General features: G+C 34.2%; 4 protein-coding genes across 5 annotated transcripts; 2 read left to right on the plus strand and 2 right to left on the minus strand.

Moving 5' to 3' along the window:
• Window positions 1-291: 291 nt before the first annotated feature.
• LOC126727315 (F-box protein CPR1-like) lies at window positions 292-4,975 on the plus strand. Of its 2 annotated transcripts, XM_050432901.1 has the most exons (3): window positions 292-1,568; window positions 2,027-2,108; window positions 4,441-4,975. In XM_050432901.1, exons 1-2 carry the CDS (start codon window positions 430-432, stop codon window positions 2,079-2,081), a joined length of 1,194 nt encoding a protein of 397 aa, XP_050288858.1. In that variant the 5' UTR covers window positions 292-429; the 3' UTR covers window positions 2,082-2,108; window positions 4,441-4,975. The 2 variants fall into 2 exon arrangements, with proteins under 2 accessions (XP_050288858.1, XP_050288857.1); XM_050432900.1 differs by lacking the exon at window positions 4,441-4,975 and having other exon boundaries at window positions 2,027-2,336.
• Window positions 4,976-9,514: 4,539 nt separating this feature from the next.
• Window positions 9,515-15,285, minus strand: LOC126728802 (G-type lectin S-receptor-like serine/threonine-protein kinase At1g11410). The gene is made up of 6 exons (XM_050434576.1): window positions 15,129-15,285; window positions 11,182-11,363; window positions 10,731-10,941; window positions 10,345-10,582; window positions 10,006-10,093; window positions 9,515-9,864 (listed from the first exon to the last, which is right to left on the minus strand). Exons 1-6 carry the CDS (start codon window positions 15,283-15,285, stop codon window positions 9,562-9,564), a joined length of 1,179 nt encoding a protein of 392 aa, XP_050290533.1. The 3' UTR covers window positions 9,515-9,561.
• Window positions 15,286-16,133: 848 nt separating this feature from the next.
• LOC126728803 (G-type lectin S-receptor-like serine/threonine-protein kinase At1g11410) lies at window positions 16,134-17,540 on the minus strand. The gene has a single exon (XM_050434577.1). The coding sequence runs from the start codon at window positions 17,538-17,540 to the stop codon at window positions 16,134-16,136; it is 1,407 nt and encodes a 468-aa protein (XP_050290534.1).
• Window positions 17,541-22,336: 4,796 nt separating this feature from the next.
• Window positions 22,337-23,464, plus strand: LOC126728804 (F-box protein CPR1-like). The gene has a single exon (XM_050434578.1). It carries the CDS (start codon window positions 22,337-22,339, stop codon window positions 23,462-23,464), a length of 1,128 nt encoding a protein of 375 aa, XP_050290535.1.
• The last annotated feature ends 4,069 nt before the right edge of the window (window positions 23,465-27,533 follow it).

Here is a 27,533-nt window from a genome sequence, read left to right on the forward strand (position 1 = left end):
CATCCCAGCCACGCCCAAGACCCACGAACTTGAGATGCAGAGAGAAAGGGAAACAGAGAGGCGGAGAGAGAGAGAGAGAGAGAGAATTAAATGATAAAAAATAGTAGCATCTTGCTACAATGAGGTAATAGAACCTCACTGTAGCAAGTTGTTAAACTTTTAAGATTTGACACCTTGATAAAGATGAGTTTTTATGATTTGGGGCATTAAAATTGCTAAAAAAATAGCATTTAGCATTTTTAATTTTTTTAGCATTTTTAACGCCATTAATAAGAGTGCTTAGCACATCAACGTTTCATAAACAAAAGAAGCGAAAAGAGAAATTGATCAATACTCTCTTCCTTACTTCATTTCCAACGTTCAGAGAAAGGAATTCAAATCCCTAACTCTAACCCTAACCTCTATACTCTCACTAGTCCAACCACCGTGATGTGTAATCTTCCGCTAGAGATAATCACCGACATACTCTCCCGATTACCAGTGAAATCCCTAGTAAGATTTCAATGCGTTTCCAAGGAATGGCACTCGCTAATCAACGGCCAAGATTTCATCAAGCTGCACCTCCACCGCTCCTTCAAGTCCAACACAGATCGCACCCTCATCGTCCAGGAACAAAACGCCGGTATTCCCTTTGATTTCTTCTCAGTCAGTTTCCATGACGAGAATCGCTTCGGCAAGCGTTTGGAAATTTACCAGCCACTGCATTGTTCAAATACGTCCACCGACATCATGGGCTGTTGCGACGGTTTGGTTTGCATTTACAATCAATGGGGCGAAGTGATCGCGATTTGGAATCCATTGATAAGGAAATATAGGAAATTGCCTCGCGAGCCAATTGAGAAACCTTCTGGTTTTTCAAATTCTTGGCCTATTAGTTTAGCATTCGGGTATGATTCACATAATGATGACTATAAGGTGTTGAGGGTTGTAAGCTTTTTTAACATGGGCACTCCCGGAACGGAGTTTGAAGTTAAGTTGTGTAGTCTTAGGTTGCAGCGTTGGAAAAAAATTGAAGATCAATGGCCAAACAAGGAATGGTCGATATGTTCTGACTCGTTGTTCTTGAATGGAGCTTTGCATTGGTTAGTAGCTGTGAATGGGCAGAATCCGGAAAATATTGTTGCTTTCGATCTCGCCACGGAGAAATTCCGGGTCATTACAACGCCACTTAAAGCAGCCACTTCTTGTTTGACATGTTTGGAAGTATTGGAAGGACAGCTCTGTTTTATTGTGATTGTTGATGAGATGTATAATGATGTTTGGTTGATGAAAGAATATGGGGAAGAGAGTTCCTGGACTTGGATTTATAAGATTGAGCAAGGTGTAGTGGGTTCAACTTTTGAGTATTGCAAGCCTCTAATGTGTTCCAAGAATAATGGGAAGAAGATTCTGACGGAGGAGTGCCATAGGTATCGTACTTATCTTATTTGGTATGACATAGAAAAGAAAACACGCAAGAGGGTTAAGATTCGTAAGCTTCCGGCAATGTTTCAGACGGCAACTTGTATAGGGAGTCTTCTTTTGCTTGATGGTGATAATGTGACTGATCCAACACAAAAGAACAATAGGTAAAACAATTATAGTTTAATGATTTTTTTTTTTTTTGTTTGCTTAATTGTCTGTCTTAGTAGTGTGTCATAATTTTTGGTTGCATAAGTCTCTTGAAAGACCAGTCATGGGTTCTATTAAAGTATTAGTAAAGTGGTGGTTGTGAATGATAGGGGAGAATTCTATGTAATTTTGTGTTGGGCTTCAGATCATTGTTTCAGTGGTATGCATTTTGTTGTAGATTTTATTTTCTCTTTCCCTTTTCCTATATAATTCTTTGATTATGTAATTTTTTGGGATTTTTTTCTTTTTCTTTTTGGATAGGTAATACTTTTATTGAGAAAAGACTACTTCATGGAAAAAGATACTAAGTAGCCTAAAGAATTACATCACAAAAAAATGGGAAATTTTTTTTATGATAAAATAAATCATGTAGCTGACTCGATTGCTAACAAGTGTTAGTCTTTGTCTTTGCCAGGAATCAAAGTCCATCAGAGGGTCTTAATCTGTTGGTGAAAGGAGTGATTGATTAATAAATGAAACACAAGAACGATAAAGAGGTGATTGTTGACTCTACTGTATCTTTCAAAATGAATGGATACCGTTCTTTGATTTTGAGCTTGTTCTGTTAAATAGTCAAGTATGATCATTTCTACCTACATATAAGAGAAGCTGGATTATTTGTGTCTTCTGTAATATTTAGCTGTTTTCTCATCATGCCATTTTGTTATACTTGATAGTTCCTGTATTGATGCATATAATATGACAATGCTTTTTTGGTGTTGGAATATGGTTCATCAGTTGTCTTAGGCTCTGAATAGGTCTTTTTATTCCTAGATGCTTTGTGTATATACTATGTCATATTAATTGTTGTGGTAGTTATTAAGCATCCTTTGGGGCTCATGATTGCTTGCATACTAGACTTTTCAAATTTGAATGTTGATATTGTTAGGAAACAACTGTTAGGCCATCATCTTTATGGAAAAGAGTTTGTCGCTAATGCTTTGAGATTTATCATTTGCTTTTTTTGAGAAGTATGATTGATTTGCTTTCTTAAAATCCTGCTGTATTTGTTTTCTAAACTAGGGATGTGAATGACTTTTATTTTTAATAAATAAAAAAAAAATAAAAAAAAGGAGAAACATTACAACCCATGTACACATAAAGTGTATGTGGGCTGCTTTAAATATTGGCAATTGAATTTTTCAAGACCTGTGAATGATTGGGAGTTGGGAGTCTTTGTTGTCTTTTATGGACATAATTTATTCTTTCCCAAGAATGGGACTGGTGGGTGATTTCTTGGTTTGAGGGAATATGTGTACTAGTTGCTTGCCAAATCAAAACAATCAAAGGTGGTGTCTTGAGAATTTTTTTCCTACATTCTGTTTCTCCTTTAAAGGTGATGTCTTATTTTTTCAACTTTGATTTTGCTGGTCTTTAAGTTAATAAGAATACAATTGTGGTTTGGTGTTTTTAAGGGATTTTACTTTTAAGTTAATCTTGATAAGGAAAGGTGGGAAAATTAGGGTTTTCAAGACTTGGGGTTTTGGATTTGGCTTGTAAATGAGAGAGAATTGATGTTGAATGTGAGATTATGGTGAGTTGAAGGTTAGGCATTAGGAATGGTAGTGATTAATAATGGTTCTTCAGTGGGAATGTAACTAGGGTTTGAGATTGGAAGATGGAATTTGGTAGATGAAAGATTTAGAGAATAGAAAGTATGAAGTTGCTGAATGATTGAAAGTTGTGACTTTGAGAGAGAGTCAAATTCTCCAATTGAGACTATTGTGAGAGAGCCTCTACCTCTAAGCAAGATTATGTAAAAGTCTAAGCACACAAATGAGTATTCTTTATTTAATGAGAGTTACAAGCCATTACTTATACAACAATAGCCCTAATCTAATTGGCCCACATGGCTCCACATTATTGGATTAATAATTCCCCATGTGCTCTTACTAATTCAGTAGGTGATCCTATGGTTTTAAACATGTGATTAATGTGATATATGTTCTTAACATTAACTAACTCAAGCTAGCGTATCTCCTAAAGTCCTAATAACTGACTTGAAACCAACCAGCCTTATCATCTGCAACCCTTTATTCTCATCCAACTGAGCTCCATGCTGCCAGCTTAGGATTGGATCACATGCATGGGAGTGAGAGGGAACCACCATGCAAATTTTGGACCAATCTGACAATGGAGTGCTGATCAGCACCTCCCCTAAACTAGGTTTTTTTTTTTTTTTTTTTTGCTGCATTATGTGCCTTCCCATGCATTCCTAACATTAGTAATCAAATCTAGTGATATTTCCCGATAACTTTTTAAGAGTAATTTAATGACTATTAGTTGTCTTAGTCATAATAATGGTGCTGACATGTGGTCATGCAAAATAAACCTTCTGGTTTCTCTTAAGTTTTTTTTTTTTTTTTTTTTTTAATTTTTTTTTTATTTTTTTTTTATTTTTTTTATTTATTTTTTATATAAAATTTATTGGGGAATTATTGAAGAGAATGTAACATACTGTTGTTGATACTTTTAATTCAATTCAATGCATCAAATTTCTTTAATTAATTCTTTTGTGTATTTATCATCGGAGTTATTAGCTTGTATTTATGCTCTGTTCTTTTATGACATTTCAATTATATATTTTTTGGTATGCATATGAGGACCCTAGCAATCAATGATAAAAAATGTGTCCACATTTTAATAAAATTTTCAGACTAAACAAGTAAGAGGAGCTCTATTAATGTCTTTGGTTGCATTTTACACTATTTTTCTTGAAATACCTCCTTATTGCAGCATGGGTCTTATGCTTCTATGGGTGGATGTTCATTAATTTTCAATTTTTTTGGTTGGTGTTTCATTCTCCAACTCTCTCTGATATTTGTACAGCATGCTGGATAAAATCTTTTGTTTTTATAAAGAATTTGCTAGAGAGTATGCTGGTGGAGGAATGAGAATGGCTATCAATTGTATGCCTATAATATGGCACAAGTATTGACAAGTCTTTACAGTCTTTGTTTCCTTTGATGGAGTTTGTTCTTCTCTGTCACCAAATCTGACACTTAATCATTTAGTGGAGATAATAGCTTACAACTGCAAGGTAAGGGTTATTGGTTGGTATTGGAATCATAGCTAGTTAAGTTCAAATTTTCATGTTTTTGCAACTCTTTATCTTTAGAATGGTTCAAAATTGATTTCAATGTTGCTTGATATAAATGGAGGATGATTGTGTTCTGTACCACTAGAAGTCTTTTGGATAGAACCTAGAAGTAGGTCTTTGTGTAGGGGCTCAATTTGCTGATGTCAAAGGTACCATGTTTACAACTTTGACATCTCACTACAGTGTGAGCAGGCTATCACTAATGTTTTAGTGATGGTTTTCTTTATGTAAGGAGGCTTCTTATAAATAGACATGGTTAACCCCCATTTCTCCTTATTTTTGTTTTTTTTTTTTTTACCTTGTGATTACCAGTTTTGGTTTTTTTAGTCATTCAGCTTGTATTAGCCCAACAGAAAATGAAATGAAGCATTTAACATCGATAACATATATCGTACATTTTTTTTTGTCAAACATGTTGCTTTTCAACTCTAGTTATTTACGACTCTCAACCATAGTAGGCCATTGTGGTCAAAAGATTGTGTGCTGGGGGGTTATGGGTTGGTATGTCATTCAATCTTTCTTGTTTAACACATTAGTTTCGCATCGTTTGGATGGTTGGAAATTGTGATTTCAATGTTGCCTTAAGAAATGTCTAATGGCTGCAACTAGTTTTTGTAAAAATCAATGAAAGTTTGGTCTCTACTTAGTTTCCTTTGAAGGAGTTTGTTGTTCACGGATGTTCTCTGCAACGTGACTTATCTAATGTTCTCATTTGATTGTATCAACCAGGTACGAATCTTGTAAATAAATTCTCAATTTTCTAAAACAGGTCCTATATTATAATTGTAAAGCTCATAAGATGTTATTCATAAATCAACTCTTACAAAATAGTGTTTTTTAAAAAAAAAAAAAAATTTTATAAGCTTCTTACAGAATAGTTACTTTCTGTTTAATAGAAAAATCTAACAAATTAAAAGCAGACCCATTCATGAAGCAATAATAATAAATAAAAATTGTGAAAGGCACAACTTACTCTAAGTTTGGTTGCGGGAGGCCTATTAAGGGAGGAAGGATTTGAGGGAATTTAAATTTCACAAAAGAGGGTCATAATTACCAAATTGTATGACAATTCCCCTCCTCTCCCCTTGTGACTAATTTTTTAAATGTCCAAATAAAGGTGAGTAATATCTATTTTCCTTTCGCCCTACTTAATTTTTAAAATATCTAAAATATCTAGATAAGGGAAATGGTTCACTATTTACTATTCTCTCTATCTTTTCCTAACTTTTAATTATTTTCTTACTTCAAACTTCCAAACACTCTTTTTTGAGAACTTCCAAACACATGTTAGTTGTACGGCTAATTACTAATTATATGAGCATCAGCATTGGTAGTGTAAAAAATTTAGCAATTTGGTATCACAAAAAGTTACTTTATCTATTTTACCACTTAACTTTACAAAACACTCAACATTAATAGTTTTATTTTAACATTTAACACAATAAAATAATATAAACAATACAATAAAATAATATATCTACTATAATAATCAATAACTATCACCACTAACACAATAAAATAATGTATCTTTTAATAGAATATTATATATATTTTTTACCTTCTTAGTTACAGTGCACAGCCATCTTTGGCTGTGCACTGTAGCTCAGCAGCAAAATACTATGCCTTTCCATTGATGTACTTGACTTTTGCTATATTTTGATAATAAATTTAGCATTTTAGCAAAATGTCTCCACCAATACTAATGCTCTAAGTGAGAAAAACTAGCTTAAACTTGTCTGTGATAATACTATAGCTAGAGAATTACAAAAATTAACTCTAAAAAAAAAAACATAAAAAATCAACATTCTTCTTGGTTACTTTCTAGTTTATATGTTGTAAGTTAGAGGAGGTGGAATCACAAGAATATCTGAAATTAATCAAATGATCTAACGTGAAATATTTAATCATAATACTAATTATTTGCCCTGTGGCTAAATTTTGAAGCTGTTTTTCCATCCTTTGCCCATGGTCCATACAGCTACATCATAATAAAATCATATTTCTATCATAAAAGGGAACAGACGAAAAGAACCAGATAATAGTGAAGTATCCAAAAGATGTCCAAAAAACATGTGAACTATATATAGAATGGTTTTTAAGACCACAAACTATTCCACAATTTTTTGTCATAATTCTAACATAATAAATTATGAGTGGTTGCTTATCACTTAAACATGAGCTCTCAAACAATAACTTCCACTTTGAACATGTACATGGGACATGAAGACAAGATCATAAGTTCATAACCCAATAGTTTTAGAAATATTTGTTTTTGGGGATATATGTATTTCCTAAATATGTTAATATATTGTTTGGGATATTAAATATGCATCTTCATAGTTAAGTCTATCATAGAGTTTCTAAAATCCAATTCATTAATTTTTTGAGATAATTAGAAGTATACAAATTAATATGCTACTAACCATGTAGCTTGAACCTCTCCCCTCCTAAACCCCAAGCATTTTGTGCATATCTAATAAATTCTTATGAAAGCTTTGTTAATACTTAATAGTGACATTCATTTTCTCTCCAAACTAGCATAAAATCACTTGATTTGCTAAAATTGTAGCGTTTACTAAGAACTATTTTCAAGTACATCGTATGGGTTAACGACTAGTTAAATTGAACAAGGGAATCAACTTTTATAAAAGAATAAGATATCCACCCATCATGAATCCGTGACTTGAGGCTTACACTCCACCTCACATCAAATTAAAGTCTAAATCCAAACAATTAATTTGTGCTTAGGCCAAAATAAATAAGTGACTGCAAAAGTAGAATTGTACATTTTAAGCAAAAAAGATGAAAGAGAAATGCTAGTGCCATAAAACACTACACAACTTTTGCCACAATTCACCACGTAGCAAGTTGTCTGTGATGGAGATAAAATAATGGGTCCATGTGAGTCCACATCTTAACTAGTCACAACTCGCCACGTAACAAGTTGTGAAGTATTTTGTGGTACTAGCATTTCTCAATATGAAATTATTAGAACTCTTCTTACCTATTTCTCTCACACTTTATCATGCTATATGTAAGGTTGAATTTAATCAACCATCTAATTGGCTTTATTCCGTGCCAAATTTGCTTGTATTTCAGCATTTAGTAACCCTGTATTTAGGTGGGCTTGTTGTAAGGGTAGTGAGTGAGATAGAGTGAAGTTTGCTCAAAAGTGTGCAAGAAAACAGAGACTCGCGGCTTGGCCTCGCGGGTGACTCGCGGCTGCAAGCCGCCAGACGCAGCACACATGCCAAGCATGCCAGAAGGTGAACAGTCATGCCAGCTAGAGCACTACAGGACAAAACAGGACAACTGGCCATACGGTTATCTCGCAACTGGATCTCGCGACTCAGTCAAATCGCGAGGCCAAGCTGCGACCCAGCCCTGTTTTGAAAAACCTGACGTTTCACATTCTCCTTTCACCTCAGTATAAATACCCCTTATACCCACAAATGAGAGAGCGCTTCCAGAGAGAATTTTGAGAGAGAAACCCTAGAGTAAAACAAGATTGATTCATCTACAATCTTTACATGAGTGTCTCTTCAAATTCTTCAACTCTCTTCCTCTCCATTGCCAAACCCTTGAGAGGCATTTTACCAAAACCTTTTCTCACCATATCCATTACTGTGAGAGGGCTGTTTGGTGTTCTGGGAAGCAGTTAGGAAAGAACCAATTTACATTGGTTGATGCTATGGTCAAGTAGCGGAATCCGGGAAGTTAGAAAAGAAAAAGGTTCGGCGCAACCTCGTTGGAGCAAGAAGCTTGGAGGGCTTAGGTGCACTGGGTAGATTAGGCTTGGAGGGTCTATAGCTGTCCATGTATCCCAATTACATTTTCTAGTGGATTGTTTACCGCTTGGAGGACGGCGGAGAGGTTTTACGCCGAGGGCTTCGGTTTCCTCTTCGATAACACATTGCGTGTTGTCTTTGTGTTTGCATCTTCCTTCCCTTTTATCTTTGCCTTTTATTATCTGCTGTGGGTTGTGATTTTAATTTGGCTTAGATAGTTTTTCCAATTCCATATTATAGCTTATGTTAATTTTCCACACACTAGTTGTTTGACATAATGCTTGAATTGGTTAAGTTGTAATTTGGGGGTCTAAACATTCAAGGGTGTTTTTACACTATTTGAACTTTCACTATACAAAGATGATCTACCCTTGAGTTATATATTGTTCTAACTTTTTCGCTAATCTTGTTTAGGTGTTCTTTTTTAATTACATATCAGTCATGCAGGAGGCAGAGCATTTCAATAGACTTTGCACATTAAATATAGTAGCAATGTGATGTGTATACCAAGTTGTATATGTTAAAGTGGATGCAGAAGAGGAAGCATAGAATAGGAACACTGAGAACACGAGGATTATAGGCGATTAAATCCTAGACTACTAGTACAAGTAGGTATGGGTTTGGGCCTATTACATTGGGCTAATATGTCAAACATATCTCTAACAGCACAATTCAAAAGGCTATTATTCCATTTTGATTATAACACCTTGAAATCGAAATTAAAATTTACTTGTACATAATGCAATTAGTGTTCCTTTTCTAAATTCGGATAGCCTTCATAATTATTTTTCTTCTTCGTACATCTTATTTGGAAAACCAATGAAGTTATCCACACAAAACATATGCATTTAATTCTTGGTGTATTAATTTTCAAAAAGCACTTGATAGGAAATTTTGTGTTGTATTATACAGTTTCTTCTTTTTTTGCAATGATGTATTATATGATTATACATATTAGGTTTCTACAAGAAAATAATAGTGTAGTCTGTAAAGTAGATTTCAAGGAAGTCAATCTTATGTTGAAATGGCATATTAGTACATTTCTCCAAGTAGAGTGGTGCTTTAGCGACCATCAACTTCAGAAATTGTTATTTGATTTACAGAATTAGCCGCTTCACCATTTAATTTGTCTTTATTATTGAAAGTACTCTTCAAATTAAATGCAGGTTCTTTTGGAGAAGGAAGAGTCGTGTCATTACCCAACATGAAAACAATTGCTGACATGGTTGGCCGATCTGTTGCATGTTCTTGCACGCACAAAAGCCCGATTTGAATGCATCTTGAAACTTCAATAGTAGGGTATGTCTCACCAAGTGATGGATCAACAATTTCCATTGCTTTGCCTTCTCTCCATAGGTCCCAAATCTGTTGACAATATATTCATCACATCAGGCTAAATAATATAAGCTGAATTTAGTACTCATTGTCTGCACTCGTACTTACATGTCCAATCAAATTTGAGGGAGGACCATCAGGATGATAAGTACTGTTCTTTTTACCAATAATTATCTCCAATAGCAAAACCCCAAAGCTATATACATCAGACTTTATTGAATATAGTCCTTGCATTGCATATTCTGGTGACATATAACCACTACGTAAAACAATGAAAAAAAATCCATTGAGCCTTGCTCATTATTTAACAAAAAAAGATTAAAGATGTTCCATTGGGCTCGAACATGGCATATTACATTAGAAATAACATAAGATAATAAAGAATTATAAAGATATTCTAGATATTTTTCTTAGAGAGGCCTGCGATTTGTACTCTTTCTAGATATGAAAACGTTAGTCAAGTAATTGGGCAGAAACTATAAATATATCTTTGCAATTTGGCAAACTTACTATGTTCCAACGATGCAATTTTTATATGCTTCAATTTGGTCACCCCCAACTATTCTAGCCATACCAAAATCTGAAATTTTTGGATTCAAAGTATTATCGAGTAGAATATTGCTGGCCTTTAAATCTCTATGGATAATTCTTAATCTTGAGTCTTGATGAAGATATAAGATCCCTCGAGCAATTCCGCAAATAATCTCAAATCGCTTTTCCCAATCTAAACATGACCTTTTTGTTTTGTCTAAATGAAGAAGTGAGAACTTGGATTAGATTGCATTTGTGCTTACTTGGTTATGTATATAATCTCACTAGTAGGAATTGATATGTTTGTAATTGGAGGACCATTTTCTAGTGATGATGAGTTAATTTTATGTGAAAAGAAGACATACTAAAGATGAAAGAGTCTAAGCTTTTATTTGGCAAGTACTCATAGACTAACATCTTCTCTTCTCTGTGAATGCAGCAACCTAAAATTCTCACAAGGTTCCTGTGTTGGAGTTTAGCAATTAGTGCAACTTCATTTTTGAACTGTTCTATTCCTTGTCCTGAATATTTTGATAGTCTTTTCACTGCTATTTCCATCCCATTTTGTAGCAAACCCTGAAATTAAATTTCAGATTTCATTATATCCAAAAAAAAAAAAAAAAATTAGATTTCATTTTGTCATAGTGCACAATTATTGAGAGAAATACAACTTAGTGTATTATTTGGGCAAGCCTAATTTCATTTAACAAATTCGTGCTCAATGAATACCCCTAGACATTCAGGATGTCCTTTCTAATCCATTTACACACTTGAAATAAGATTAAGCAATTTTTGGGACTTGTTCACGGAGACTACCTTATAAACTGAGCCAAAACCACCTTTGCCAAGCTTGTTAGACACAGAGAAGTCATCTGTGGTTGCAATAATGGTTCTTAGATTAAACACTGGAAAGTTTGAATTTCTAGTTCCATCGAGGTCCCTTTTACTTGGAGAGTCTTCAAAGTTTGGTAAATGGGAAGCAATGCTTTGATTCTTCCCTGTCATAAAATAAGTAACAAATAATGTAAGTTACCATATTTCTAGAAGGACATATTTTGGCTCCAAACATTGTTTGAAGCCTTAGGCTTCAACCCCCATTAGAAAAATGACACTCGTCCTTGTCATTTGTAATGACAAGGATGAGTGTCATCTTCCTATTGGGAGTTGAAGCCTAAGACTGTAAACATAATTCGAGCCAAACTTTTACCTTTCTCCAATCATGAATTCCCACACAAAAGCCCCATCTAATGAAACTGAGCAAATAATTCAAAGAAAAGAATGAAACAGAGGAAAATAAGAGGAAGAATTTAAGTTTATAATTTTTAGTTCCTCAGTGATAGGAAATCCCACTTGGTTGCTTTTTTTGGCCTCTAACAATTTAAAAATCACTTTCTTTGAGGTATGTGCTTCTGGGTAATGAAAGTTCCTCAAGGCTACCAATGAGGCTGTAGAAAATGTAAGGACATTCATCAAGTTTTTAATTGAAAAGGGTAGAGTGATATTCATGTGGCTTGATAATTGACATTTTGATCCCCCAATTTTGCCCACAGGGTGGTCTATTATACATGCTTATTTCCATGTACAAAAATTAAAAAAAATGACTCAATGCTCTGGATTCCAACTAAATCTAGAAAATTCACATGCAATTCAACCTAAATTGGCATAAGAAGTAAGAAGGGCACAGTTGAATGGTGGAAGTCGGTGTAAGTCTAAAGCAGCCATTTCTAAGCATTCCCTCATATTTTGGTTGGTAGTGAAGGATGAGTTGCAGTTTAGTGGTGGAGTGAAGTAAGAAAAAAGAAGGCCTTAATTGAAAGAAGGAAGTAGTCCTTCATATTTTTGTTGGCTGTGAAGGACGGCTTGCAAAATCGAGTACAAACCTACAATGGTGATCTCCTATGTGCTTTTTGTAGAAGTTAGATGGAATGTGTGACCATGTGCTCTTTCTGTGTTCTTTCACTTGACTTGGTATTAGATCCCTGCATTCATGTATGTTAGATAAGGGAATCTGTAGATGGAATGATCTAATGCACTAAGGAATACATAGGTTGAAAGGCAAGAAGTTTTAAGTTTGGTATTTTCAAAGTGATCAAAGTTTGGCTTCAAACATGTTTGGAGTATCTTTCCCAACTCATTATGTGGCAATTTATAAGACTATCCATGTGTATTATTTAATCAAGTTACATGACTCATTTAAAAAGTCATGTGACTAAAATTAAACATGGATGGTCTCTTAAACTGTTACATCATGGTCATGGGTTGAAGCAAAATAGCTCCAAACGTGTTTGGAGCTATACTTTTTCCTTTCAAAATTGCCTTGGTTGCTTCATTATACCATCTACTTAGATGCAATACACTAGGTTCCCAATTAAATTGAAACACACGGTTGCATTAACCAATAAAACAGAGACAATGTTATCTTTTCCAGGAACAATTAATTTTAATGCAACTATATGTTTTGATTTAATTGGGGAGACCAATGTACATTATCTAAGTTTCCCCCCCAGAAGTTCTACCAAAAAAATAAAAGAAATCATCCAAATTTGGAATTTATAGCTGGTTCATTAGATTCATCGCTGCTTCTTGTAAAAATTTGAAGAATTCAATACAAAAATGGAATTTATATAATCATTTTAGTGTCTTTCTCTGTTATTAAGAGTGCTATGGGGTTTGTTAGATAAAACTTTGAAAGGTGTTTGTACTTTGTAGCTTTATCTGGCTTATGTTTTGATTTGCATTGTTGCATTGATGGTATATATTGTTCTATTTTTTGCAATGCAAAACACTCCTTCATAAATAATTAAAAAAATGAAGAAGATAAGGCCCATGTTTGGTTTCTCTAGGTAATAATGCATTTTGCAGCTTTCAAGGGAAAAGAACGCATTTTGTAATTTCGGTCATGTTTGTTAACAATTCTTTGTAGTAGACTATATGAAGACATTTTCCTTAACTTTTACAAACACCAAGGCACACCAAGCTCTCTCTCTCTCTCTCTCTCTCTCTCTCTCTAGAATTCTTATTCCATGACATAATCTCCTAAGTATTTTAGAACACTTATTCCATTAATGAAATGGAAATAATATATTGATTTTATCTATATCTTGAAAAAAGAAAATAAAAGATAAAGGATATGCATACTAGTAAAATTTTAAATTTCTTTTTGTTTTTTCATTCATTCTTTTATAAATTCTTATACTAAAAAAAAAAAAAACTATACCATGTTCCATCCCATTCTTTTAAATACTCCCATTCTAAAAAAAACACACAAAACAAAGCAAAAATTCCAATTCCCAAATATATTGTTAGAGTTGCCTTTAGGGATTTTGTTCACCAGCCTTAATAATAAAGAAATAGATGAAAATGAAGCTACTTTATAAAGAAGAGAGAGTAAAGACTTGTTTACCTTTTTTTTTCCTCATTACCAACCAATACACAATAGAGATCCCCACAAGAAGAAACATTACAGTAGCAAAAACTCCCAGAATTGCCAACATCGTCTTTTTCCGATGAAGACCATTTTTCTTAGCATATTGAGCTAATGTTAAATATATATATATATATATATATATATAAAATTTATAATGACGTCAATAAATTTGAGAAGTATATCGAACATAAATAGTTAATATTGATGCAGTTTTAGAGAGAAAAACGAGTAGGAGGAAACAATGGGTGTAAGAAGAACTTGTGATTCTCTTTCGAAAGCCAAAACTCACTTATCAAAAGAAAAAGAAATTAAAGAGCGCAAACATTTTTTCTTATATATCAACAAATGTCAGATGGAACAAGTGTCACGTAGTAGGACACAAGTGATGAATATAATTATAGAAAATCATTTGATATTAGGCACATGCAAACCTTAAACGATTTCGACTTGTGCCCACGTTGCTTATGGGTTTGGAATAAAGTATGAAAAAGAGAAGATAGCCATTGTGAATGATAAGGAATATTTCTACAGGTACTCATCACCTACATGCTCACCCATCATCTACATTCTCATTCGTCACCTACGTGCTAACTAATGGGGAATATTTTCATCAGTCAGCTTTATTAGTCAGCTTTACCCGTTAGCTTCACTAGTCAGCTTCAGAGAACTGAAACCACAAGCTCAACTCGTCATGCAAGATTAACCCTTCTGAATTGGTTAATCTGTTTGTTTGTTCCACTTCGACTAAAAACATCTTATTGAGTAGTCCGGCTTCACCACTCTTCTGTTATCCCTAAAGATGGAAGACTAAGGGCATCTACTTGAAGTTAGTCATCATACTATGCCCAGGTGTAAAAACCGTTGCACAAGACCCAATAATCTACCTGAAGTTAGTCATCCTACTATGTCCAAGTAGTCCAATTATGGGGTTCGCAACCACCAAGTGTGGGAATATTGAACCCAATAATCTCGGTGCCATTAGCCCATGATCTCCATTATGTTGATGCCTACAATTTAGCGAAAGTGATAACTCCAAACCCCTACAATTCAACAAAAGTGGTTACTCTAGACCTCTGTTTAAACACCAAGATACCATAGGTTTGGGCATAACTATGTGTCTAGCGCAAATAACGTAATGTACCCTAGGTTGCACGGACACGCCATTTTTGGCGTCGTGTCGGTGTCGGACACGTGTCGGACACCGGAACGGGTACGACTCGCCAGATTCCGGTGTCCGGCGAGTGTCTCTTTTTTTTTTTTTTTTTTCGCTTCTCCGACACGGCTCCGACACGCCAGCGGTGAAAAAAAAAAAAGGAAATCACAGATTTTGACTTACCAATACCATTGATTTTGTGAAACAACAAGCCTGAGAAGTCCCGAAACCCACATCTCAAGTTCTCACTTCTCAGCCCACCCACCCTCTGCTCTGCCCGCTGCTGCCGCTGCCCTCTGTTCCTCGCCGGAGCTAGATCGGGCCGATCGGCGAGCTCCATCGACGTCGACGCCGTGTTTGTCCCTTCCGATCTCTCTCTCTCTCGGCGTCAGGTCCTACCTCTTTAAGCTTCTCTCTGTTTTTTCTTTTTTTTCAGATATTCGGCCATTTGGTTTGGGTGAATGACTGAACGGGTTAGTGGGTTACTTATAACGCGTTTTTTTTTTTTAATCCCACTCTCACTGTCCCGTTACTGTGTTTCTTTACTCAGCCTTTCAGCCTTTTGTTTTGCCTCAAATTATAATGTTTATTATAAATGGGTCCTGTTAACAAATCTATTTTTGAAAAATTTTTATTAAGAATTAAAAAAGTTGTCAAAATTTTTTCAATTTCTGATAAACTTTTTTCAAAATTGGTTTAGTATTTTGTGCCTTTAGGATACACATTAGTAAAATCCATTATAAATTTAGTATTTTTTGTTTTTGTATGTCCTGGTATAGTTTTATTTATTTATTTATTAAAGTTAAATATTATAGGTGATTTTACTAAAATGAATATTGAAAGTGAAAAATCAGCTCAGTCAGTTGCCTAATTTAAATTCTAGACATAAACGTATTTTATGTCTAAAAATATTTAAAAATATGCCTAAATATAAAATTTAATTAATTATTTAACCGCCGTGTCCCCGCCGTGTCGTGTCCTTATTTTTAAAAAATTGGCGTATCCCTGTGTCCGTGTCCGTGTCGTGTCCGTGTCCGTGTCCGTGTCCGTGCAACATAGAATGTACCATTTCTGTTTCATTGCTTGTTAGTTGGAGACAACAAGGTAACATCTATATTCTATTGACTACAATAAAGTGAAACAGATTAAAACTCTAGACTCCATAGGACAAAATTTTCATCACTAGCATCAAGTATTATTGTTGGGGCAGGTATTTGGCAGTGTCACATATTTGGTAAATTCAAAAACATTATATGAAGTCAAAAAGACCAATAGATGAAGCTTTGTAAAATAATAAAATATACCTAGTACAACAACATCCACGCGTATGTATAAATCTTGTCCTACATCAAAAAATGTTCTTGTATCCACCAACTCCCCATGCCATCTCAAGCATCCAATCCCTTCACTCTCATATGTACTTGAGTAAGCCGTACTCGAACAATTCCTCAAGCACTCTCGCTCACACTCTTCCAAATTTAAACTCATGTTTACAAGTGCTTTTGAAGTGTCGGGCACCTTCACATGTGCCAACTTTACGAATCCTTCTCCAGTATTGCATGTGGGCACTCCTTGCTTCCTCACGCACCCATGTGACCCATTTCTTAAGTACCAATCATGGGGTGATTTAGGTTCAAACCCAGGTAAGCACATGCACACAAACTTGTCCACATTATACAGATCACAGTAACCATTTGGACCGCAAACCAAATACTTATCGCAATACTCGAATTTGAACAGGATCCCCACCCATCTACTCTCAGACCAAATGAAGAATTGCAATGTTCCTAATTCATGCAGAACGAATCTAGTTTTAGGAAGAGCTTTGAGATCAATTATATCATACATGAGGGTGATCTCATCTTGATAATTCACAAAGATAAAATTGAAGGTGAAATTAAAAAATTTAGGTGCCAATTCGGGTACACTGCCCAATCCTTGGCTGGTCCAAGATCCGATTCGCCATAATGGAACTCGATCCATGTAGAAGAAAAACTGGGGATACCCACTTGGATCCAACCCTAACGAGTAATTGCTGGTTCCCATTTCATCTTTGGATTTCCATGATGTTAGGTACTTGTTTAGCTCGGTCCTCCGGTTTAGCCCCAATTTCATAAGTGGAAGCATAGTATTGGTGGGATAATCAAAGCTTTGCCATAACTGCACCCTTTGGTTGTCTTGTTGAACCAAAACAAGGTTCCCTGAATCTAAGAGCCGAGCCATAGAATTTTTTGTGGTTGAGAGTGAAACAGAAACATTAGCAGACCAAATGGGAATGGTTTGGTTTTGGGAGTGGAGTATGAGGTTTCCCTGATCGTTGATGGAGAGAACTCCGGAGGTATCATTGAGAGGATTGTCTCTGTTTGCAACCCACACAACAGTTTGTTCGGTAATTTGGTAATACCAAATTCCAACGTAGCGGCGGTTGGAATTGTCGGGGCTAAAAAATCCAAGTGCAAAGGTTTTTTGGTTTGAGAGTAGAGTTTGACCGTCCTTGATGGGCTGGTTTGGTGTTATGGTATCAAGAGAAACGTAAATTGGGAAAACAAGGGAGAGAAGTAATACCACATTCAGTAACGGTTTAGCAGGGTTCATGGTTTTTCCAATGAATATTACTCACTATATAGGACATGAAAGTATGAAAGGAGGGCATGTGAATGTGTGTGCATGTAACTTCAATTTATTAATTACCATCCACACTCCAGTAAACTATTTAGAAAAGAGGTTTGGGTTCCAAATCTTGATGTAAGTATGTGTGGACTAAGAACAGGTATAATTGGTGATTTTGACAACAAAAATGAAAAGAAATCTAATATCAAGAATTATTTCAGTGTTTACTAGGTAAGTATTGATTAGATAATATTTTAAAAGCTCCAACCTCGCGTTTTTTTCCATTATGAGGTTTTTCGTATGAATTTTCCATCCAAAGTTGCGTAAGAAATACATCATCTTTCACTAAGCACAACTAATTTACAAAGCTACATGTGTTGGGGGACCTTTTATGACCGTGATTGAAGGCCTTGACAAGTTGACCATTACCTTAAACTTACTAGGAAATAGCGAATCCAATGGAATCCCTCCACTGACATGAGACATGCTTGATTAGTGGATAAATTGAAGAAAATGGAGCACTTTATTAGGAGAAATTGATAATTTATCATTAATTAGAGGGGTTATACATCACACACAAAAAAACACACAAATTCTATCTCCAAACACTCTTTCTCTTTCTATCTTCGGTGTTCGGTGTCCGAGTTGATTGTACAGATTTTTGCATTATTTGTTTTGTGCCGTATGTGGAAACAAAGTTTCTTCAACACAAGTCTTGGAGGTAGCCATGGTTTTTCAATTAGTAAGGTCAAATCGGGGACTTGGAAACAAAAACCTTGACAAATATGCATGACTTTCAACTTAATTAGCACGTATATACTATCTTAGTTACTTGTTTTTTTTAGGAAACATCTTTGTTACTTGTTTGAATGAGTGAGAGGGGCGGAACTATGTGTATAACAGGGGGCCCATGGCCCCTACAAATATGCCTTTTTTTCTTATGAGCTGGCCCTCCATCAAGGAAATTGCCTGCTCCGCCTCCCTTACGGCATGGTCCTACCTATCCATGTCCCTTTCAAGCCTAGAGATGTTATCTTGTGAGACGGGCGCATTCGCCCGTCTCACCCAAGATTTTTTTCAAGCGTCAAAATTGCTTTTCCAAACACATTGCCACTACACTTGGCTAGCAAATCAACACTTCCTTTTTATTTTTTATATTTTCTTTTTACTATCTTCTTTTTCATTCAACTCTAGTAATTAATTTCCATTCCTCAGTACTTTACTTTTCAGCCATCAACCACTCAATTCTAAAAAAGTCTCATCTTGGTGCAATTTTTCTATTCTCACTCTTCATTGACTTCAAACAATTTAGTAATCTCAAAGTCACATTCTTATTCAATTACTTTCTGTTTTTTTTTTTTTTTTTTTTTTTTTTTTTTTTTTTTTAATAAAGATTTTTCTTAATTGAACTTAAGGGAAAATAGTTTTAAATATTGAGAGGCACAAAAATTTTCTTATATTTTTTATTATTATTTATATTTCAGTTCAATTTCCATTTATTTTATCTTGTAGCTTATGATTTTAGTTTTTTTCTTTTTAATTCATAAAGCTAATTGATTATCCGTTGATGAATACATTTTCTTGTTATATTGGTATGTTTAGTCATTCGATTATTTAAAGAAGAGCTAAATTTGATGCCAAATGTTTTACTCTTGTAGCATAATGCCACATTGCCACTTTAAGGTCAAGATGCTAAGCTCTTTTTTTGAATATTTTTTATACATGTGTATTGCAAACTAAAAAAAAAATTGTATTCTCAAAAGGATTTAGAAAGATATAATGCTCTTGTAGTGCTTTGAGTTTTTACTTGAATGTTGATTCAAAATAATAGTTTAGTCTTGCCCCTAAGCAAAAATTCTTGGTTCTGCCCCTAATGAGTGATTTGGCATATTGGCAAAAAAAAAAATTTTAGCTTTTTTTTTTTTTTTTTTTTTTTTTTTTTTTTTTTTGCGAGGGAGTTTTAACCTATGGTGTTTGTTGTTGTGAAATTTTAAAGTACTCGCAAGTTTACGAATCGTACCAAAGTATAGTTTGACAAGAACGAAGTCGAACTCACAGGGACTTGAATGAACGTAGGAAAATTAATTAAACCTCAACCAAATCAATCCTAATCTAGTTTAATAAAAATTGGTTTTTTTTGAAATTAAATAAACTAAAAAAAAAAATTAAACTAAGCAAAGATCTAGAGACAGGAATTAAGGTTTTGGAATCCGCCTTGTGTCATATTAGCATATATTTATGATCATTAATTTTTCCCAACTACTGTATGATAATCTAGTAATCAATCTTGTTATCATGGAAAATATTATCATTAAAACTTCTATTTAAATATCTAAAGCATGCTCTTCTTTGCTTTCTAAATATAAAATCAAATCATCAATTGTATTCGTAACCAAACAAATCACAAGAGATATCCAATTTTAAAATCAAGAAATAATAAACCAAGCATTCATTTAACTAAGACAAATCCTAAATCATGAGAAAAACATGATTGAACTCATATCTAGAATCCCATCTTAGTTAAATGATATGAAGTAAGAACAATTTAAATCATTAGAGAATAACTATTGTGGGAAAAATCAAATCACATAAATATTACTAATAATCCTTAACAAGGTTTCATCCTCAGCCCTAATTATAAATTTAGCTACTCATGATAATTGAAATAAAATACTAAACATTAAACTAGAAAAATAATTAAAACTAACTGTCATGGAAGAGGTAGCCGCAGCTCTCTATATATTCAGCCCTCACAGTCTCTCTTACACAAATTGACCTAGAGGCTTATATATGAAAATAGTTGCCTTACCGAATATATATGCTACAATCCTAATACAATCAGAATAAGGAATTCATATTAATTTCCAAGCCACGCACATGCAAGGGACTTCGTGGCCTAGCTTTACACGTTGACTTGTATTTTTTTTTTGTGATACGGACACCTCATTGCTTGATTGTAAGAGTTTCTTTCCTAGCAAACTTCATCCATGTTGGATTGCATCTTGGGCTTCTTCTTGAATTCACGCCTGGGCTGGATGCTCTACTTCTTTGGGTTGAATCTTTACTTCATGGCAAGCTCTCTTCTCTTGAGTTGGCTTTATAATCGACCTGGAGTTTTCTCTAAAGACGGATTTTTACATCATCATTTATAATACTCTTTCATTCTTTAATCGTTCCGATCATGGATGGTTTCTATTGGCTCACATTATATTGGTTTTCATTCATTCTTGTTAGGAGCCATTTGAGAATTTCATCCAAAAAAAGGTTTGCACTCCACACTGTAAAAACGAGAACAATAATAAGAAAGGTTTTATACGTATTAGTTTAGTCCCTCGGTTCAAAAAGAATACTTTAAAATTTAAGACAGCTTAGAAACGTATAAATTCAATATTATTTGGAGAAATTACACTTTGTCATCCTGAATTATACCCCAAATTACGCTTTACATCCTAAAATTTCAAAATGCGTCGCTAGCATCATAAACTACAACTTATGTTACACTTTGCACCCGCTGTCAATTCTACCTTTATTTTGGATGACATCATATGAAGACTCAATTGTCCTTCTTTTCAATCTCTTAAGAATACAAAATTAAAATGCACAATGGCAATACTTGTGTATATTTGCACAAGCGTTGAAGCAAAAGTACATTTTGCACAACAGATGTATAAGTTGATGTTGGTGTTTTTTTGGATTGATTGGGCAAAATCTGGCACTTATGTTATTTTACAATGCCTTATGCTAATGTCCTTACATAGTGGTTTTGTAATTTGTACATTATGTTATTTCAACGCACATATATAATAGCTTTCTGGTCATTTGAACCATTTTAAGCCCAACTCACTTGACCTGTTTGTCTGTATATATGCGGAAAGTGACAATTCTGCTTAGTAGTATTTCGTGAACTTCTTCAACTAGATGACACACTAAGTAACCAAATCATAAGACCGATTGAAAGTTCACGGCCATTCGATCTTTGATCAAACAACTTGACCATGATAAAACCTTAATACTACAAAGCCCAAATGAAAGTCAACTGAAAAATTTTAGGAATAAAGTTTTGTTATTGTTCAAGAGAGAAACAACCAAATGTAATAAGTTCGCATAATATTTTTCCAAACCAAATATTAACGAATTTTAAAATCATTATTAACAAAAAAAAAAAAAAAAAAGTGTCATATGTCTCATGTCTGCCACACTTGCAAACCCAAATATAAATGTATTCCTTTCTCAGCCTCACGACCACGGTTGGGCTTATACACCAAGATTGGGCTTTTAAAATGTCCCACCATACCATATATTGCATAAAGAAGGCCTGAGTATATATATAAACCAGAAAAACAGAATAATTGAAAAGAGAAATTGACCAGAGTTTTTGAGAGCTAGAAAATTGACCAGTGTTTTAATTTCATTAAAAACTTCTAATCAAACTAGATAAAAGGATTCTAATCTCATTAGAACTGATAACTTTTAATTAGATCTTTAATCTCATTAAAAAATTCTAATTAAAAAAAAATCAATCACTTTTAGTAGTACAAGTGTACAACAATTCTAATTTAATTAGCCCTAAACAATTCAGGACTAAGAGTTTTATTTAAACTAAAAATCTTCAATCTCGCCTCATAGTTAGATAACGATTAATAAATGTCCTCGACTTTTAAGGACTTTTACCATATTCAATTTTCAATATGGAAAAAAACTATATATATAAACCTGAAAAACAGAATAAATAATTGAAAAGCGAAATCGGGCTTGGCCAGGTTACCACAATCCTCTCCGCGATGTCTAATCTTCCGCTTGATGTGATCGCTGAGATACTCTCTCGATTACCAGTGAAATTTCTCTCACGCTATCTCTGCGTTTCCAAGCAATGGTACGCTCTAATCCACAGTCAAGCTTTCATCAATCTCCACCTCCGTCGCTCCATCGAGTCCAACACAGATCGCACCCTCATCCTTCACCAACAACATGCCACCGTTTCATTTGATTACTTCTCCGTCCACTTCCAAAACAACGATCAGTTCGGCAAGCCCATGAAAATTCACCACCCACCACTACCATCCTGTGTAAACATGTCCACCCAACAAATCCACGGTTTGGTTTTCGTGCGTAGTAATACGGGCGAACTCGCTATCTGGAATCCACTGATACGTAGGTACAGGAAGTTGCCCACGTTAGAAAAACCTTTTCCTAGTATTACGATCGCTTTAGGATTCGGCTACGATACTCGTAACGATGATTATAAGGTATTGAGGGTCGTACACTTTTTAAATAGAGAGCTTGATGTTAAGATGTATAGTCTTAAATCAAAGTCGTGGAAAAATATTAAAGAGACATGGCCCAAAAAGGGGTGGAAAAGATCTTCCAAGTCAGTGTCGGTGAATGGAGCTTTGCATTGGTTAGTAGCTGAGAATAAGCAGGGTCCGGTGATGATTCTTGCTTTCGATCTTGCCAATGAGAAATTCCGGGACTTTGCAACGCCGCGCCAACCACCCACCTATGGGGCGGAGAGGTTTTTGGAAGCGTGTTTGGAAGGGTTTTTGGAAGCGTGTTTGGAAGTATTGAATGGAAAGCTATGTTTTATTGTGAATCCTGATAAGAAGGCTAATGAAGTTTGGTTGATGGAAGAATATGGGGAAGGGAGTTCTTGGACTCGGGTTTATAAAATTGAGTATGATGGAGTGTTTAAGAATGTCAAGTTTTTCAATCCTCTAATGTTTTCCAAGAATAGCAAGGAGATTCTCATGGAGAAGTGCTACTGGGGTCGTACTTCTCTTATTTGGTTCGACACAGAAATTAAAGAACACAGGAAGGTTAAGATTCGGAAGCTTCCCCATGTGTTTCAGACGGCAATTTGTACTGGGAGTCTTCTTCTACTTGATGGCGATAATGTGATTAGTCGATATTGAAGAACAATAATGTAATTGATCGATATAGAAAGAACAATAGGTAAAACAATGGATTAGTTTTTGTTTCCTTAATTGTCTGTCTTAATATTGGTGTCTATCATTTTTGGTTGCATAAATCTTTCAAAGAATAGACTAGAATTCGAGTATTAGTAAAGTGGTGGTTGTGAATGATAGGGGACAACTCTGTGAAGTTTCGTGTAGGACTTGAGATCATTGTTTGAGTGATATGCATTTTATTTTAGATTTTATTTGCTCCTTCTCTTTTATAATATAAATCTTTGATCATGTAATTTTTTGGGATAATTTTTTACTTATAAAAAAATTTCATGCATTGCTAACATGTGTTAGTGTTTTAGTCTTTGTCTATGCTAGGAATGAAAGTACATTAGAAGGTCTTAATATGTTGGTGAAAGGAGTGATTGAATGATTAATAAATGAAAAGTAAGAAGGATAAAGAGGTGATTGTGGACTTTACTATATCTTTCAAAAATAATACACATACTGTTCTTTGATTTTGAGTTGGTTTTGTTAAATAGTCAAGTATGATCATTTCTACCTACATATAAGAAAAGTTGGATTGTTCGTGCATTCTAGAATATTTAGCTGTTTCTTCATCTGGCCAATGTTATGAAACTTATGCACTTAATAGTCCCAGCATTGTTGCATATCTAATATGACTGTAATTTTTGGTGGACGAATATAGTTGGTTGGTTGTCTTTCTCTCTGACTAGGTCTTATATGGCTAGATGCTTAGTGCTTCTACTATGACATATTAGTTGTTGTGGTGTTATCAAGCATCCATAAGGGCTCATGACTGCGTGCATATAAGAGTTTTCAAATTTCAATAATGACATTTAAAAAAAAAAAATTTATTAAGGCTGTAAATGCTAATTATAGTTAGGAAATAACTTTTAGGCCATCATCTTTTTGGAAATGAGTTTGTAGAATATTTAGCTGTTTTCTCATCATGCCAATGTTATTAATTCCTTTCTAAAAAAGAAAAAGATTAGGCCTTAGGGTGTTTTCCTTATTCATCATAAGGTGATTCTGAGGTCCTTAACTTCATAAGTCTTTTCAAAGACTGATTAGTATAGAAATGCCAGTAAATAAAATTATAAGTAAAGCCATGGGACTAAGGAATAGATTTGCTCTTTTCTAATTTGCATATCATTCTGGACATTCTTTTGAAATATATGGTGAACCTTTTACTCTTTGTTTTTACAGGGCCTGCAAACCTGCTTGGTGGCTTTGTTTTCATGGCATTGTTATTGTCCTTTTTTTTTTTCTTCACCATTTCAAAAGAAAGGAGAGAGGCAGTGGAGGGAGCATTTCAGTGACGATCTGTCCATTTCATTTGTGGAAATTACTTACACACTTGATTAGGATGATACTTTTCTGGGGAAAGCATGTCATTTGTTTGGCAATCAATTTTATCTAGAAGGTTGTTTCTGTTCCTTCCTATTGATTGTATAGATTTCTCTCTTCACTTGGAACCTTTATTTCTAATTTTAGAATCTAATCTATCTAGTAAAGCAATCCAATTTTGTAAGTTATTGAAGACTTGAGCAACATCAAAGGTTGGAGAACTTTCCAGTTGTTGGACTCCTTTCTGCCTATACATAAGAGAAGCTGGATTATTCATGTCTACTAGAATATTATCTGTTTTCTCATTATGCCAATGTTTTTTATTTTATTTTATTATGAAATTTATGCACTTAATAATTCCAGTACTGTTGCATATCTAATATGACAAATATAGTTGTCCATTTTTATATTTTTAAGGAAAAAAGATAGGATTTTGGTTTGGCAATGCTCTTCAATTTCTAATAAATAGATCAGATTTAACTCAAATTCAACTGTGGCTACTCCAAAAGATAAATTGTGCAAAGATGAAGCAATAGCCGAAACATATTGTTCCTCTTGGCTTGTCTTTCTTGGCCAATATGGAAGGGAAGAAATGAAAAGATATTTGATAAAAGGATCCAAATTCTTGGATTGACAACTCAAAAAGCAAAGTCTCTGCATCTATATTTATTAATTGGACGTAGATAGATACTAACTTATCAAATTATTATTTAATAGATAATGTGATAATTGATAATAGTGTATGAGACTGTGTATATTGAGTAAATAATGGGTGGCTAAAATGGGTTATATTGTTTTGATGCTCGATATGAGTAAACCCGATGATAGGGTGGAGTGATCTTTCTTAGAGAACACAATGAGGAAGATGGGATTTGTAGGAAGGTGGATTAGATTATTGATGGACATTTATCTTTATCTTCTTCTTCATTATTTATTTATTTTTTTTGGGTGAAACAATGGACTGTTTATCTATTATGTTGTACTCCATCTTCTTACATGGTGAGCCAGCGCCCTAATAATTTTTCAATAATTATTGAGTTCCAATAATTTTTCAATGGCACCCTTGAGTTCCACCCACCCACCCCATCCAGTCCCATATTTTGAAGCTATTATTGTGTGCCATAAAGCTTTATTTTCAGTTGCATAATGCCAAAGTCATTCTCCAAATAAAGCCTGATTGAAATGTGCTAAGCTTCTAATTCTCAATCAGCCAAGTTGAATTGATTCACACATTGTCTTTTGATTTACCAAATGAAATTTAAAAGCATTATCTAAATCGCCCCAGAGAAAATTCCTTTGTAATTTTTCTAGGCAACATGACATGCTAATAAGAAAGTGAAGCAGGGAGAGGAAATATGTAGTTAAGCTAAAGAGTACTCTTGATAAATAAAGTTTCTTCCAACCAGCTAATCTCCTTTCCAACCTCTCGATATTGAAGAACAATAATGTAATTGATCGATATAGAAAGAACAATAGGTAAAACAAATGAATTCGTTTTTGTTTCATTGATTGTCTGTCTTAGTATCGGTGTCTATCATTTTTTGTTGCATAAATCTTTCAAAGACCAGACTAGAATTCGAGTATTAGTAAAGTGGTGGTTGTGACTGATAGGGGACAACTCTGTGAAGTTTCGTGTAGGACTTGAGATCATTGTTTGAGTGATATGCATTTTATTGTAGATTTTATTTGCTCCTCTTTTATAATATAAATCTTTGATCATGTAATTTTTTGGGATAAGTTTTTTACTTATAAAAAAATTTCATGCATTGCTAACATGTGTTAGTCTTAGTCTTTGTCTATGCTAGGAATGAAAGTACATTAGAGGGTCTTAATCTGTTGGTGAAAGGAGTGATTGAATGATTAATAAATGAAAAGTAAGAAGGATAAAGAGGTGATTGTGGACTTTATTACTATATCTTTCAAAAATAATAAATACTGTTCTTTGATTTTGAGTTGGTTTTGTTAAATAGTCAAGTATGATCATTTCTACCTACATATAAGAAAAGTTAAATTATTCGTGCATTCTAGAATATTTAGCTATTTCTTCATCTTGCCAATGTTATGAAACTTATGCACTTAATAGTCCCAGTATTGTTGCATATCTAATATGACTGTAATTTTTGTTGGACAAATATAGTTGGTTGGTTGTCTTTCTCACTGACTAGGTCTTATCTGGCTAGATGCTTAGTGCATCTACAATGACATATTAGTTGTTGTGGTGTTATTACGCATCCTTAAGGGCTCATGACTGCGTGCATATAAGAGTTTTCAAATTTTAATGCTGACATTTTTTTTTTTTAATTATTAAGGGTGTAAATACTAATTATAGTTAGGAAATAACTTTTAAGCCATCATCTTTTTGGAAATAAGTTTGTAGAATATTTAGCTGTTTTCTCATCATGCCAATGTTATTAATTCCTTAAAAAAGAAAAAAGAAAAAAAAGATTAGGCCTTAGGGTGTTTTCCTTATTCATCATAAGGTGATTCTGAGGCCCTTAACTTCATAAGTCTTTTCAAAGACTGATTAGTATAGAAATGCTAGTAAATAAAATTATAAGTAAAGCCTTGGGACTAAGGAATGGATTTGCTCTTTTCTAATTTGCATGTCATTCTGGACATTCTTTTGAGATATATGGTGAACCTTTTACTCTGTTTTTACAGGGCCTGCAAACCTGCTTGGTGGCTTTGTTTTCATGGCATCGTC

This window comes from Quercus robur, chromosome 5, assembly GCF_932294415.1.
Source record: "Quercus robur chromosome 5, dhQueRobu3.1, whole genome shotgun sequence".
NCBI lineage: Eukaryota > Viridiplantae > Streptophyta > Magnoliopsida > Fagales > Fagaceae > Quercus > Quercus robur.

Bases quoted from the DNA above. Each gene is read 5' to 3' on its own strand.
- LOC126727315 (XM_050432901.1), top strand. From the start codon at position 430: ATGTGTAATCTTCCGCTAGAGATAATCACCGACATACTCTCCCGATTA. The intron at 1,569-2,026 runs GTAAAACAATTA...TGTCTTTGCCAG, and splicing joins CCAACACAAAAGAACAATAG to GAATCAAAGTCCATCAGAGG.
- LOC126728802 (XM_050434576.1), bottom strand. From the start codon at position 15,285: ATGGAGCTCGCCGATCGGCCCGATCTAGCTCCGGCGAGGAACAGAGGG. The intron at 10,583-10,730 runs GTATGTCTTCTT...TTCTTCATTTAG, and splicing joins CTTAGACTCTTTCATCTTTA to ACAAAACAAAAAGGTCATGT. The intron at 9,865-10,005 runs ATTATTGGTAAA...TATTGTCAACAG, and splicing joins GGGTTTTGCTATTGGAGATA to ATTTGGGACCTATGGAGAGA.
- LOC126728803 (XM_050434577.1), bottom strand. From the start codon at position 17,540: ATGAACCCTGCTAAACCGTTACTGAATGTGGTATTACTTCTCTCCCTT.
- LOC126728804 (XM_050434578.1), top strand. From the start codon at position 22,337: ATGTCTAATCTTCCGCTTGATGTGATCGCTGAGATACTCTCTCGATTA.